The sequence below is a fragment of the Cyprinodon variegatus genome, unplaced genomic scaffold (genome assembly GCF_000732505.1).
Source record: "Cyprinodon variegatus isolate N-32 unplaced genomic scaffold, C_variegatus-1.0 Scaffold58, whole genome shotgun sequence".
Lineage (NCBI taxonomy): Eukaryota > Metazoa > Chordata > Actinopteri > Cyprinodontiformes > Cyprinodontidae > Cyprinodon > Cyprinodon variegatus.
The window spans coordinates 590620-605698 of record NW_015150511.1 but is presented as its reverse complement, the minus strand read 5'-3'; the positions used below and the strand labels follow the sequence as shown (position 1 = coordinate 605698).

The 15079-nt window shown below is 38.0% G+C and overlaps 2 protein-coding genes and 1 non-coding gene across 3 annotated transcripts in view; 1 reads left to right on the top strand and 2 right to left on the bottom strand.

The window, feature by feature from the left end:
* LOC107082657 (microtubule-associated tumor suppressor 1 homolog) overlaps positions 1–5472 on the top strand; it is a 32626-nt gene extending 27154 nt beyond the window's left edge. Inside the window, exons 9-12 of the mRNA XM_015371443.1 lie at positions 2638–2736; positions 3684–3800; positions 3879–3976; positions 4575–5472. Of these exons, the coding sequence (XP_015226929.1) occupies positions 2638–2736; positions 3684–3800; positions 3879–3976; positions 4575–4788 (528 nt within the window). The 3' untranslated portion in view covers positions 4789–5472. The remainder of the gene's footprint in view (positions 1–2637; positions 2737–3683; positions 3801–3878; positions 3977–4574) is intronic.
* Positions 5473–5505: 33 nt separating this feature from the next.
* LOC107082678 (fibrinogen-like protein 1) lies at positions 5506–13552 on the bottom strand. The gene is made up of 7 exons (XM_015371464.1): positions 12921–13552; positions 12101–12269; positions 11519–11678; positions 11144–11241; positions 9172–9260; positions 6325–6515; positions 5506–6239 (listed from the first exon to the last, which is right to left on the bottom strand). Exons 1-7 carry the CDS (start codon positions 12975–12977, stop codon positions 6026–6028), a joined length of 978 nt encoding a protein of 325 aa, XP_015226950.1. The 5' UTR covers positions 12978–13552; the 3' UTR covers positions 5506–6025.
* On the bottom strand, positions 13298–13389 carry trnar-ucu. The gene is given in 2 exon segments: positions 13298–13333; positions 13353–13389. It is a non-coding gene; the product is annotated as a tRNA-Arg (tRNA).
* Positions 13553–15079: the final 1527 nt, after the last annotated feature.

Genomic DNA, 15079 nt, shown 5'->3' with positions numbered 1-15079 from the left:
ATTGTGGCACTTTATATTAGTGACGTGGTTTTAATTAATGAATGACACATTTATTTATTTAATTCCACATTTAATTAATTATTGACGCATTTAATTATTTATTTAATGCTGTATTTATTTATTTAATTGTGGCACTTTATATTAGTGACGTGGTTTTAATTAATGAATGACACATTTATTTATTTAATTCCACATTTAATTAATTATTGACGCATTTAATTATTTATTTAATGCTGTATTTATTTATTTAATTGTGGCACTTTATATTAGTGACGTGGTTTTAATTAATGAATGACACATTTATTTATTTAATTCCACATTTAATTAATTATTGACACATTTAATTATTTATTTAATGCTGTATTTATTTATTTAATTTTGGCACTTTTTATCCTCCATACCTATTTCTAAATACGGAACAATTCAGTTTTTCAAGGGACGGTTGGCAACCCTATCTGTTGCTCTCCATCTGGTCAGCATCTCCTAGCAGCAGCTTCTTCAGCCAACTCTCCCCTCTTCCTACAATGGTCATCCTCATCTTCATCACCTCTTTTTATTTTTATATTTTCCATTTCAAACGTTACTCGTTGCTGTTTTGGCTGGATGGGGCTAGCGCTACAGCACCTAGCAAACAGCATAGCAACGTTTCTGTGACAATATTGTTTTAAATGCTAAAACCAAACAGCTTAAAGCCGGACATCAAAAATAAACATTTCCTAAATAAAACCTCTTCTTACAACTAATTTTGCATCCCTTTAACATGTTTTGCCAACGCTAATAAGAAGAAGTAAAAAGTAAGGGGAAAAAGTACAAAGAAGGAACAACTAGAGAGTAAAATCTTTAATATATTTAATAGCTTTAAAGCATAGATCCTGAAAGGAACCATCCAAATCTGCCATTGTTGTTGTTTGTCAGTGCATGAGTGTTAAGGGATGGTGGAGCTGCAGCCGGTCACATGCTGAAACATGCCAGTTATGGCTACTTTATCAAATTCTCTTTGGTTTGTTCAGATCAGAGGGTTGGCCAAAGATCTAGCTCAGATTAGGAGACATGAAGATGGTCTGTGAAATAACTGAGTCAGTTGGACGTGTTCTGTTTGAATCCAGCAAATATGTCTGCCTCAGAAGGAATGTTTTGAAAAAAAACCCCGAAAAAATTAGATGTGAAAAAGGAGGTTGAATTGTTAGTCTTCATTCACTGTCTTCTTCTTTATGCCTTTGTAAAGTCTCAGCCATCTGGGTCATGGCACCACGAACAGTGGAGTTTTGGATTGTTGGTGCCTTTTGTTGTGCATGTTCTCTGTGATTGGTCCAAGGGTGGCTATTCTATTTGATTTGCATCTGATTTGGAATGTGAGCAGGCGGATGGACCTCCATATACATCAGTGCTTCAATTAGAATTTGCTCTGGTGCAAGCCAAAAGAATTGACAAAGACTCCTGGATAGGTGTTGAAACCTCTTCAAAAAACTGAGCAGAGGTCCGGTTGTCTTCCAATTTAAGCCTGTTTTTGACTGTCCTGTTTACTTAAAAAAATCGTATTGAAATGTAAAGGAAATGTAATCCCTGAGATAATTGAACAATGGCAGTTATACAGTAAATGAAAGAAGAAAATGATTATATAGGGCAGCTTCAAACTTACCCGCTATGGCAGCTGGTTAGAATGTTGTTGGAGTCGCTGCATCGGGATTGGACCCTGTGGACAGGGGCTAACTGTTCTATAGGAGTCTGTTTCTGATCGGCATTAATAAAAAACACTGCTATGTAATCATGTGTTTGTTTGCAGTAGCAAACCTCTGGGCTTCAAGCAAAGAAACGCATTCACCAATTTACAGATCTCATCTTAAGACAGTAGGATGAGATGTAGCAGAGATGTAGAGCAATCAGAATTTTTTTGGCCCGGTCCGTATTATAGATAAAAGTCAAAATGGAAGCAGAGGTAATTTCACAAGTTGGTGTAAAACAAGTTTTTAGTGAAATCTGCATCCCTCCTCTGTGACTTAGCGGTTAGCATATTTGGCTCAGCCTTTTAACATTAGCCCCTGTGAATCTGTAGAGAATCGAATCTGAGAACTCCTACATCTACTGCATTTCCTAATCCAGTTGACTCCAAAAACGTCTGGATCCTAATCTGGATTAAACGTAAAAGGTTTACTGGACCTTCCTGTTATCTGCTGAAATTCCTGCTCTTTCTCCAAGCCTGAACGAGCTCCACTTACATCTAAAACATTTTCTCTGTGCTTTATCTGACTTCCTGTCGATTCATCCTCATCACCTTAGGAAGCGGATCAGAAAGTTTTTTTTCCTGATAACCATCAGGGTTCAGCATTATCAGGTTAACCTTCACCCCACAGTGAGAAAAAGACCTGTTCAGAATCCAGTTTTTTAGTACAAACAGGGTTTAACCGTTGACCTTTAACCTCTCTGCTCTTCAGTTTGACTTTTGACCATTTTTTTGTAGTTAATAAATGTTTCTCTAGTCATGGAGTGTTTTTTTTATTTTTTTTTATTTGATAAACCAGAGTTAAGGTTACTGCAGATGTTGGACAGAACTGTGTCCCTTAAGAGACGGATCAGAAACAGCGTCTCATCCTTTCTGCTACTTCTATTAACTTTCATCTTTTATTTCTCCTCCTGCAGGAGAAGGTCTCTGCGCTGTCGGCCGAAAACGAGGATCTGATTGAGAAACTGCGAGCAGAAGAAGAGAGGAGGCAGAGGATACTGAGCGACAAAAACGTGGTAAACACAGCTGCATAGAGGGAATACAGAGAAGGGTCCAAACAGCTCAGCTAAAGAAGGTTTCAGGTTTATTTTATGGAGTGAATTTTATTCCTTTATTGTTACAAGCAAAGAACAGGTTTGTAAAAGGATATTTAAAAATTAAAACAGTTCTAGAAGTGAAACTTTGAGAAATATTTTAATGAAAATAATAATGATAATAATCCTTGACATTTTACTATTTGTTTTTTTGCAATCTTTATATTTTCAAATATTTTTTCATTAAAGTATATCAGTTTTATTAATTGGATTTTTTTCATATTGCCTTTCACAGATCGTATTCTCTCACTTTAAACCAAATAAAAATGTCGTTGCTAACGTCTAGCAGACCAATAGAAATGCGTTATCGCTCCTCACTTCATTGTAGTGAAAAAAATATCTGTTATATGTTATTTGAAAAGAATTCCTTAAACTCAAAAAGAAAAATTATAAAATGAATTGAAGCCAAATTTTAACAAAGAGAAAAGGAAAAAGTTTTATTTTGGGGGGGATTTGAATTGTATTAGTTTTGTTTCCACATTTTCATTTACAAATCATGTTCTTAATTTACAACAATAATGTAAGAAGATTCACTCCATACATCTTAAACTTTTAGGTGAGGAATCTCTGTTCCTTCCTCAAAGGTTTTAATGCTTTAATGGTAAAATTTTAGCTGATTTTTTCAAATTAAAAATAAACCTTTTCATGGTTTCATTTATTCCTGTTTTTAATAAATTAGGGGAATACAAAAGATCCAAATCTGACTGAAAACTAGAAAAATTCTTGTCTGGAAATGTGTGTAAGCCCAAAAGGGGAAAATAAATCCTTCCTGTTTGGGTCATAGATGTCCTTCTGCTGAACGATGACTGCCCCCTGCTGGACTTATCCAGTAACACAGCCTCCCTTTTCTGTGTTTCTGTTCCCTGCAGAAGGATTCACACACCCTGTACCTGGAGCAGGAGCTGGAGAGCCTCAAGGTGGTGCTGGAGATCAAGACCAACCAGCTGCACCAGAAGGAGAAGAAGCTGATGGAGATGGACAAACTGGTGAGCGTCCGGACTTTAGAGACCGCCAGCGGACCTCTGCTCTTGACGGCTCATAGCTGTGACCCGTTTGCGTTTCAGGTGGAGACGAATGTGAGGCTGGAGGAGGTTCTGAAGAAGGTGCAGCAGGAGAACGAGGACTACAAGGCCAGGATGGACAAACATGCGGCTCTGTCAAAGTAAGAGCAGCAGCAGCAGCATGATGTTTTTGTCTCACGCTGCCGTTCATTTATCTCAGAGAACAAGATGTTTCACGAGAGACACAACATGAGCAGACGGGCCGAGTGCAGGGAGGAAACTGCTTTATTCCCACTTCAATGAGCTGGAACATCATCAGTCGCCACGTTTCACCTGAAAGGATGAGGAGAACAGACTCCACTACTTACTGAATTTAATCCAGGTGTGTCTGACGTCAGTAACCATGGCCAGACATACCTGGATTAATCAGTTCATCCAGTAATGAAAGACAGGAAACTAAAGAGCTGCATTTTGTTTAGAAAGTAGTGGAGCTGTGCATAGAAACCATTGAAGAGTTAATAATGCGGAAATGTTCTGGTCCTCCAGGTGAAACACCTGCTCACTGACACCCATCTGAAGGCAAATGGAATGGAAAGGAAAATGGTTCACTTAAATATAAGAACATTTTGAGGATTTGGCTTAAACTTTAGAGGTTTATTCATTGTTTATCCATAAAATTTTAAAGCCAAAGGTGTAGCGATTGTTAAAGAAGCAGTCTGACCCGGTTCTGCTCTGACTGCTCTCTGTCTCCCCCTGCAGGCAGCTGTCCACGGAGCAGGCCATCCTCCAGCAGACCCTGCAGAAGGAGTCCAAGGTCAACAAGCGTCTGTCCATGGAGAACGAGGAGCTGCTGTGGAAGCTGCACAACAGCGACCTGCTGGGAAGCCCCCGCCGCCTCTCGCCCACCTCCCCCTACAGCTCGCCCCGAAACTCCGCCTCCTTCCCCACAGCTGCACCGTTATCTCCCAGATAGCCCCACTGCCCCCACCCCACCCAAGGTGCTTTACATCACTATGAACGTTCTGGAAGGACAACTTAGAGGCGAGCGCAGCTCGGTCTGAGCGTGGGACCGACCTCGCTCTGTCCGTTTCAATCAAACGTCTGAAACTCTGCGACACGCGTCAGGCGCTCCTCAGGGTCTGTAAATATCGCCACTGACTATCCTTCAGGAGCTCCCTGCTCTTCTTGCCCCCCCTCCCTCTGTCGGGAGAAGGGGGGAAGATAAGGGAACGTGAGGAGGGGGGGAGGGGGTTCCCCTGGATTATTATTATTTTTTTAAGGATCTCATTTGTTCTCCCAAAGAGCGAAGCTCAATCAGTCGGACCTGCAGAGGAGGAAGCTGATGTGAACACAGACTGAGTGGAACCCGCTGTCCCTCTGGAAGCTCCTCCACCTTTAAACGCTTTGTGGAATGTAAAAATCCTCAGATGGTACCTCTCCCTGTCAGAGCCAAATATGCAGCTTATTTAACATGAAATGTTTGACTCCCACCACCGCCACCTGCACCACCCAGTGCCCAAATGAACTGGAAAAATTATTTATCTGTTTTTGTCCCTTTCTATGGAGAGAAATCTGTTCCAGTATTACTGCAAGCAAAGAACATGTTTAAAAAAAAATAATATTCTCATTCAAAATAAGGTTTTGACAGAATTTATGTGTAAAAGTTCAGTTTGCTATTTTTCAGATTTTATTTTTGAGTTTTTTTTTTTCAGATAATATTTTCAAAATATTTTTTTTTTCTCCCAGATGTTGCGTTTTGACAACCCTAAACTGTAAGAGGTGAAATCTATAAAAATGGGATTTGAACAAATGCAATTTGTAAAACTGCATCTCCCTAAACAAATGTAAATTTTTTATATTTTGGGGGAAAAAAAATGGAAAATAAAAACAATATTCTCAAAATACTTTAACAATATTGGTTAAACCTTTGCTTACATATAAATCACTCTCAAAACCTTTGTTTTAATTGAGAAGTTTTCCAAAGTTCTATTTCTATATTCCTCTAATATCAATTTTTTTAAACCTGTTCTTCATCGTCAATCGTTTCCCTCCATGTTTTGTTGTCTCGGCGTCTCCCTGCTGTCTGTCGACCTGAACGCCATGTTGTGCGGCGTTCTGCTTTGTTTCTGCCTCAGAATAAAACCCGTACGACAGGATGCTGTGAAGCAGGCTGGTTTTTATTACAAACAGGAAGAAGCCCGTCCTCCGACCTACGGGCCGCCCTCCACCGTGTTTGGGCGAAACTGATCAGGCCAACGCTCGATGACAGCTGGCGGGTTCTCCAGGTCGGCGGCCCGCACCATCATCACCACCGACTTGATGGCGTAGCTCCAGCCGTGCCAAACGTACCACTCCATGCCGTCGTCGCTCATCGCTTCGAACGGCCCTTTGAAGCCCTGCCCCTTCAGGTTCCCTGAGTCACACCTGCCGTGAGGAAGAGGAGGAGGAGAAAGATGTACCTGCCAGGTTTTACATTGACCCCTCCGCCCCCGAATGAACTGAGCCTCACTTGCAGAACCACCAGCCTGACTTGCTGTGCCGCATGCAGCGGCCGCTGTCGCTGTCGATGTAGTTGGGATGGTCGTAGGTGCTGAATTTGATCCCTCCTTTGCAGGGGCTGTTGAAGTTCAGGCTGCGAGCATCAGCCAGAGCGTCTCCAGCGTTCCCAACGTAGTCTCCCACGTGCAACTGGTACTGGTCCTACAAGGAGAAGAAACGTGGTCAAATCTCTTTCTCTTTACCGTGTTTCTACACTTTATCTTCTTCAAGCAGCAGAAGATGTTTTATTATGTCTGTTCTGATGGTTTTGGATGTTCTGGGTCTGCATTGGGTTGATTCTTGCAAATAGAAACTCAGCTTTGCAACCTTATTTTAAACATTACTAGCTTGAATGTTTGAAGGTGTATAAAACATTTACACAGTTTTCTTTTTTAACACATGTGCTCCAAGCCCGGAATAAAAACCTCCGCTCCCTTCACTGCAAAAATAAGTAAAAATTTGATAGTTTGCCAATGGAATGTGTAATTTTACTCTTAAAATAAGATAATTAGATAATATGCACTTGAAATAAGACAATGCAATTGTGTTTTCTTACTTTAAGTGTAAATTGTCTTGTTCAATTGGCAAAATGTCTCTTTTACCTCCTCAATTCAAGAACAAATGCACTTATTTTAAGTAAAAATTACTTATCTAGATTCAGATTTTTTTGCAGAGGCAGGGTTAGAAGAAATAAAAATGTAAGAAAACTTTTCTATCCAAAGTTAAAAGCCACTTGGTATGATCTAAAGAGCCAGTTCAGATGTAAGGTCAGATGCTCTAATGGGGGTATTTAATTTTTATTTTATTTTACTACAGCTCAGGTAACCAGTGGCTGCCTCCATCTGTTTCGTGTTCGATTTTTAATTACTAAATTTGGGCAAGTTTATAGGAAACAGGTGAGTAATCCTGAATTAATATGGGGATACATTTGTTCCAGTATTATTCAAAGCAGAGAAAAAAAAAAAATCAAAGAATAAAATGTGTTTTAAAAATGTGAATTTTGGAGAACTTCTAAAAATTTTAAGAGAAATTTATGTATATGCTAGAGATGTCCCGATCCAGGTTTTTGCACTTCCGATCCGATACCGATATTGTTTTTGGACTTCCGATCCGATACCGATACTGGCCGATACCAGCCTATCCGAGCATGTATTTAAGTTTAAGTTAAAGTATTTAGCCTTAGTTGTAAGACTCATGTAGAAAAAGGTTTTAGTACTCTTGATAACATCTAGCTAGCTAAATTAGGTGAGATTGAATAAAACACAATGCTTGGTAACAACAAACTTACCTGTTTATTAAGAGATAAACACAAACTGGACAAAATTACGAATAGCAATCTGAAATTGCACAGTGAACAGTAAAACCGTAAACAGTTAAAGGTGCAAGTATTACTTTAAGTTTTAATAAAAATGCAAAACAGGGGAACACTGGCGCAAAATAGTGGAATGGATCGTTTCAATCGGCGAAACTGGAAAATATGGACCAGATTTTTTTTTTTTTAAACTGGAGCGGCAGTCTGGATCGGCATTTTACATGCTTTGCCGATACGCATTTTTTTGCCAATATCGGCGTCCTGATCCGATACGTGGATCAGATCGGGACAAGCCTAGTATATGCCAAAGTTCTACCTTATATTTTTACAGTTTGCTATTTTGTATTATATCTTTATATTTGTTCAGATTTTTTTTTGTTTGTTTTGTTTTTTTTTTTTCATAATAATTTTTGTTTGTTTTTTGTGGGGGGTGGGGGGGGTATTCTGTTCTGGTTGGACATTAGCAACTGTATTTCTTTTTTTTTTCAGATTTGATTTTTTAAAAACATTTTTTTGATAAATTATTTTTCCCTTTTTTTGGTTTTAATTTTCAAGATTTAAATATTTTTTTTGTTTTGGAAGGAGATGAGTCTGCTCTGCTTGGCCGTTAGCAACAGCATTTCTATTGGTCAGAATTACTTTATTAATCCCTTGCAGGGAATTCTACGGAAGAGAATTAGGGCCACTAAAAAAAAAAAAAAAAAAAAACAGTTAAAAACAGTTTTTCTCAGAATTCTGACTTTAATCTCAGAATTCGGGCTTTTTTTTTTTTATTGTCAGAATTCTGAGAAAAAAGTCGGAATTCTGACTGTTTTCCCCATACTAAACTGAAATAAAATTTAAAAACCAGTTAACTGTTTTTTTCCCAGTGGCCCTAATCCTCTTCCGTAAAATTCTTTATTTTCCAATAGAATTATTTTTTTTCCCCTTTGAGATGTAGAGGGTGAAATCTGTGAAATAGGATTTGAAAGGAATCCATATCTTTTCAAACTCGGTCTACCAAAAAGAAGGAAAAAAACTCTCCTTAGACAAAAATTTTAAATTCATTTTTTGGGAACAATTAAATTGGGAAAATTAAAAATGTTTAAAAAAAAAGAGGAAAACTTTCTCACAGTTCAGTTATTAAAAAACATTCATTTTACTTAACTTTTTTGAAATGTGTTCTTTGCACATAATATTGGACCAAATGTCTTTCCGTAGATTTCAATATATTCCATGTATTCATGATGCCGAATTACACACCTGTACTAAGCTACATTTGATCTGAGCACCACCGTGAAAACCAAGCTTTTATGGACAGAACAGGTGCACAGAAATTAACGGCAGGATGGAGACGACCTTGATGTTTCTATAGTAACAGAAGAAGAAATCTAGTCTAAATAGAACTCTATGTTTTGGGAAATTTAGAAGGCAAGGTTAGAGGCTGTGAGGACGGTGCAAAGAGCGTTCACTGTATTCAAAATTAGACTGATTGGATTTTTCTCAGCATTTCCATAAATATCCAACCTTCTCGTCGTCCACTCGGAAGTTCTTGTATTCTGCAAAGCGGTGGTTGCCGTCAAAGTCCTCAGTGTCGATGTGCAGATCGTAGGTTCCTGCAGAATTAAACCCAGAAAACAGGTCAGCACACACAGGGAGAGAAGGAGACTAACTCTGTGCTCTCTCTGATCCTGTTCTGACTGAAGGCTGTTTACATGGAGCCTGGTTCTGGTTCTGGTTCTGCTGGAGCTCTCTTCCTCATTTAATTCAATAAAAAAAAAAGAATTAACCCTTAAAGGTTATTAAATGTTGAAGCTAATGGGGTTCCTTCAGCAGGATGTTGATGACTGCATGCAGGTTTCAACAAGAGAGTCTGGCTGCAGATCTGCACTGTCAGGACCTTTCATTGCAGACCTGCACTGTCAGGACCTTTCATTGCAGACCTGCAAAATGGGGTCTCCTGCACTGCCTTCGAGAATAGTGCGCAGCATGTGTTTGCTGCAGGAGTTTCTGACAGTGTTAAACTGAGCATAGGAGCAGTTTATATTATACAGTAAGCATAAATCCACATAGGACAGCCAACCTCCATTATCGTTTAAAAAAGTCTTATAGTCCAAATACAGAGACTTATTTCTATGTAGCACTTATCGATTATTCCAGATTGGAGTTTGGTGGGGAGTAAAATTGAGTGTGCATGTACACTGAAAAAATGGAAATCTAAATAAGTCATTTGTTTCTTAAAATAAGTGCATTTGTTGTTCAATTGAGGAGGTAAGTGAGACACTTTGCCAATGGAACAAGACAATTTATCTTTAAAATAAGAAAAAGCAACTGCATTGTCTTATTACCGGTGCATATTTACTAATTATCTTATTTAAAGAGTAAAAAAATACTCATTCCATTGGCAAATCATCCCATTTACCTACTAAATTTAAGGGTAAATACACTTGATTTAAGACATTTTTTACTTATTTCTAGATCATTTTTTCAGTGTAAGTTTCCAGCATAACAATTTTTTGTGAAAGGAAACTAGCTTCACGGGGAGTTTATCGACGCTAGCTCGAAACGCTTCAAATCTACTTTGCTTTTACTTTGAAAGTATTTGAATAAACTTCCAGTTCTGAAAGCACAGGAGACCGGACAGTAGAGGTCAGGCTCTTCTTGGTTTCATGGGGAGTTTTCCTTCCTACTGTCGCTACATAAAAATAAAAACAACAAAAATAATAATAACATCTTAATTTCTTTATTGAACTGCCTTCAAACTGAGTGCTAAACAGCAGGAGGAATTGTAAAACACAAAATAAACAGATTTAAGCAGCATTGCATAAGGTGAAAATATAATATACAGTAGATAAATTCTGTAATTGTTTAGACTATATTTATTTAGATTAATTCTTAGAGTTTTTTTATTATTTAATTGAATAATTATTAATTTAGTGATGTATTTTTTTGTATATTTAGTATTTAATGTATTAAAAAAATAAACTAATTTCTCATTGACTTATTTCCTGGGACATTTATGTTTATGCACTGCAAAAATGATCTTAAAATGAGTAAAGATTTCTTAAATTAAGAGTATTTACCCTTAATTTGAGCAGGTAAATAAGATGATTTGCCAATGGAATTAGTACTTTTACTCTTAAAATAAGGTATCTAGATAAAATGCACTTGAAATAAGACAATGCAATTGTTTTTTCTTATTTTAAGTGAAATTGTCTTATTCCATTGGCAAAGTGTCTCACTTAAATCCTTAATTCAAGAAAAAATGCACATATTTTAAGAAGAAATGACTTATTTAGATTTAATTTTTTTTCAGTGTATTTTTTGGTCATCTGGGTTAAACAGCTAAACGGATTGTTTAGTCCTCTGACAGGAGCCATTTCTGTACAGTTATGTTGGGCGTGAGGGATTGCTGCTAAATCAGTGACGGAATTCAGTCTGCTGCTTGTTAAACTAAAAAAATTTTTTTTAATCAGTTTGAATAAAAGTGTTGACAGACCTTGTGAGGTGAGGCGGTGCAGAGGATCGTTTCCCAACCAGAATTCTCCTTCAGGGGAGAAGAGATCTCCAAAGCCGTGGCTATACTCCAACCACGTCCTGCAACACAAACGCAGATCAACCTGCTATCGCCGGAAACAAAACGTACTTCAACTCAGAGGCTCCAGAATATAAAATGTTAGTAGGTCAAAGGTCATGACCTTGAACCGGTGTGTCTGTTTGGAAAAGTTAAAGTAGAAAGATTTGTCTCTCTAAAGAACAGCATGGTAGCAGCGTTTCGGCTCAACGAAGTGAGGATGTCTGAGCATGCTTAGACACGGCAGTGGAGGAATGATGATGTGGGCTTGTTTCTCAGGCTGTGTGTAACAAAAGAAACCTGTCAAAGCTCTCCTTCCCGTCCCTCCTCCTCTGGAAGACGGTCCATCCTCCTCCGTTGCTCATATCGCAGTAGACGCTGAGCGCCGTGGGTGAACCATCTGGACGGATGACGTACAGACCGCTGGCCACGTTCCCGTCTGCAAACACCTCTGAGCAGTCTGAGCAGACACAACCAGGGTTACTCTACTGCTGCGTTTGAGGACGCTTTCTTACAAAAGGTTTAAAACAAACGACAAAGACACGGGCCAGAGATGCTTCTGCTGAGTGCTTTTCCTCTTCCTCTAGTCCTCTGACCTTGACGCTAGAACCCAGGGAACCAAACAATGAGCTAAAATGCTGAACAAACGGAACCAGTAGGATAGTAGCTTCTTAATTTTAAGAAATGTTCAATTATTCAGAGCATCTATAACAAATAACTTGAAATGATTTATTCCCAAAAGAAAAAAAACACCAGGAGAAAAAATGTAAGAAATAAAGAGGTTAATATGATTAAATAAACATAAGTGAGTTATCCTCAATGCATTGGCAGAAACACCCTACTCTGGTTAAAATCTCTAGATATGTTTTGAATGGAACTGACCTTTGTAAAGGTTGTTGTCGCCCAGGAACATGTTGGGGATGTGCTGCAGCTGCTGCGCCTGGCTGCTCTGGAGCTCCTGGATGTAGCGGTGCTGGTCATTGATCACACTCATCAGGCCCTGGATCTCCGCTTCCAGACGGAGAACCTTCTTCTCACATCGTAACGGTCCCTGGACCAGGAACCAAACCACAGCAGTGAAGCCGTCACAGCAAAACGTTGCAATAGATTCAAAAATGATAACCAGCAGTGGGGTATGGTGGTGGACGCACAATGGTTTGGGTTCCCAAAAGTTGTTTGGTCCATTAAGATGGAAAAAATCTGATAATTTTAAACATTTAGTGAAAACATTTTTAATAGTGATTCCGTCCCAACCTGAAATTATTTTTTTCTTTCTTTCTCAAACTGCGGATGGATTTTCATTCAATAGAGATGGTCATTATGGAGGGAATTTTCTTCCATTATTGTTGTAAACAAAAAAACGCGTTTTATAAAATGAAATTTTAATAAATGCAATGCAGAAATGATATTTTAAATTTTCAAAACACATTTTTTGCTTGGAACAGTAATGGAACTAAATTCTCTTCTTTGTTCATCATGCAGCCATGCTAGAACACAGCTTAAGGAGGGTCACAGGAAAACTTTTGTGGAAAAATATCAATACTATATTTTACAGTAAGAATAAAAACAAATTTCCTGACCCTTCTAAAATTTGAATCAAAAAATGTCTAGATTAAATCATATTTCTACATCTGAAATAAGAAAAAAATTCATTTCTATCATTCTACCAGAATAAATATGGATGGAATTTCCAGTATCTTACCGCTGCAGAGGAAGCCAAGTACAGCAGAAAGGCTACAGATGTTCTCAGCACCTCCATGATCCGATGAACTTAAAACTTCCAGCTGCTCCAACTCTCAGTTCCCGTTTGAATCTGCCTGTTTGCTTCCTCCTCTCTTTATGTTGGGAATGAATGGTTACAGCTGAAGCTTCACTGATGCCAGACGATTGACTCACTGCACAAGGCCTCCATCTAGTGGTTCAGAGGAATATATGCTTTTTTATAACATCTAGCTGTTAAGGTTGTAGTTTATCAAAGTTGTTTCGATGTTCAGTTTAAAGTAGGTAGCTGATTAAACAAACTAGCTGGACTTGGGGAAAAAAAAAAAACATGTTTGCAAATCTAACGGGAAAAAAATGCGACTCCGGTGGGACTCGAACCCACAACCTTTGAATCACTGCTCAAGTGCTTGACTAGAAGTCCAATGCGCTATCCATTGCGCCACGGAGCCACCTGTTGCATACGGAACAAAGTCGGAATTTCAAAGGAGAATAGTTCTGACGTCATGTTTAGCTAGGCTAGTAGTTAGCATCCAGAGAAAACTTGAGACGGGGAAAAAAAACGACGCTTTTATATTCCAGCAGCTGAGGGCAGACTCTGTCCCTCTGGTTTTGACATTGTGCTGAAATTGCCTGCAAATAAAAGCAGTTAGAAAAGTCAACAAAATTGTTGGACCACAAACGTAAACTAATAATACAGTTAACAGTTTAACAGCCAAATTCAGTTCTAAAAAAAATGCTTTTTCCTTTTTATTTTCCCTGTGCAGTGATTCAGTGATTCTTCTATGTCAGAAAATATATAAACCCAAAATAGCCAATCGGTGAACGCCTCCTCCTGAAGGACCAATCATGTCTCAGTTTTGGGATTACGTTGGGCTTTGTTTGACCAATCACGTGCAGCCTGCCTGGCTCGACAGCTTTTCTGGGCTACTTTCACGAGCAGTAAATGTAAACATATTTTCTTCTTAACACCTAAATCTGTGACAGATCATAGCCTAATCTGGTTTTTAGCATAATATTTATATAGAAATAAAAAACAGCACTGCTGCGTATTACGTCATTTTTATGCATTCTATTACCTGTATGGAATTATTTATTAGATATTGTAGATATAACACTCTGTATAATGAAAACAACAATATACCAAATACAGCTCCTTTTTTGTTATCAATACATTTGTCACAATATTTAATATGCAAACAAAAAAAAACTATAATTGTAACATTTTTTTAAGCAGGAAAAAATCCCATTGTGATTAAAATCCTCTTTTTTAAGGGAGTCCTGGCCAAGAGGCAGCAAAGTGACATAATAAACAGAGATACATTCAATTAAATGACAAGTACATAAAAAAACATCAAGTAAAACAATTACAGATCATTGAGGCTGCTTCAAATTCTTTCACTTTCAACTTAAAAGCATTTAAAGATAAATACTCAGTCAACTTCCAGTTTCTTCTTAAACTGCAAAAAGTTGAATCTTAATAAATATTTTTTTCTTAAAATAAGCAAATTTTTTCTTGTGTTAAGTAGGCAAGTGAGATACTTTGCCAATAGAACAAGGCAATTTACATTTAAGAAAAGAAAACAACCATTACATTATCTTATTTAAAGTTCATATTATCTAATTATCTTATTTCAAGAACACTTTACTTATTTCTAGATCATTTTTGCAGTGTAAAAAATTCTACAACACAAGGAACTGTAGCTTAAGGCTTTCTTCCCTACTTCTGTTCTTTTATAATAATAATAATTATAAGTTACGCTTAAATGAACGCGGTTTTTTTTAATGAAAAAAGAATGACAGAACATTTAATGGAAGCCCGTTTCCGCCACTCTGGAGGGGGGGGGGGCACTTTTTAGCGCACGTGGAACACTTAATTATAAAAAAATACACGCATGTTGAATGAAATTTGACTTTTATTTGTAACATTCTCTAAACGCGAGTTTTCAATGAAAAAAGTCACATCACCAACAGAACAGACTAAAGCATACTTCTTTCATCTGGCTCATCTCCCCGTTCTCCCTCATCCTGGTCTTTTTCTGTCTCTGTGTCTTCCCTGAACTCTTCCTCATCTCCAGTCCTGGTAGATGTTGATGGTATAGAGCAGGGGTGTCAAACTGGTTCCAGAAAGGGCCATGTGGC

Bases quoted from the DNA above. Each gene is read 5' to 3' on its own strand.
- LOC107082678 (XM_015371464.1), bottom strand. From the start codon at position 12,977: ATGGAGGTGCTGAGAACATCTGTAGCCTTTCTGCTGTACTTGGCTTCC. The intron at 11,679-12,100 runs GTCAGTTCCATT...GTGTCTGCTCAG, and splicing joins CGACAACAACCTTTACAAAG to ACTGCTCAGAGGTGTTTGCA. The intron at 6,516-9,171 runs GTTGGATATTTA...TTCTCCTTGTAG, and splicing joins TCCGAGTGGACGACGAGAAG to GACCAGTACCAGTTGCACGT.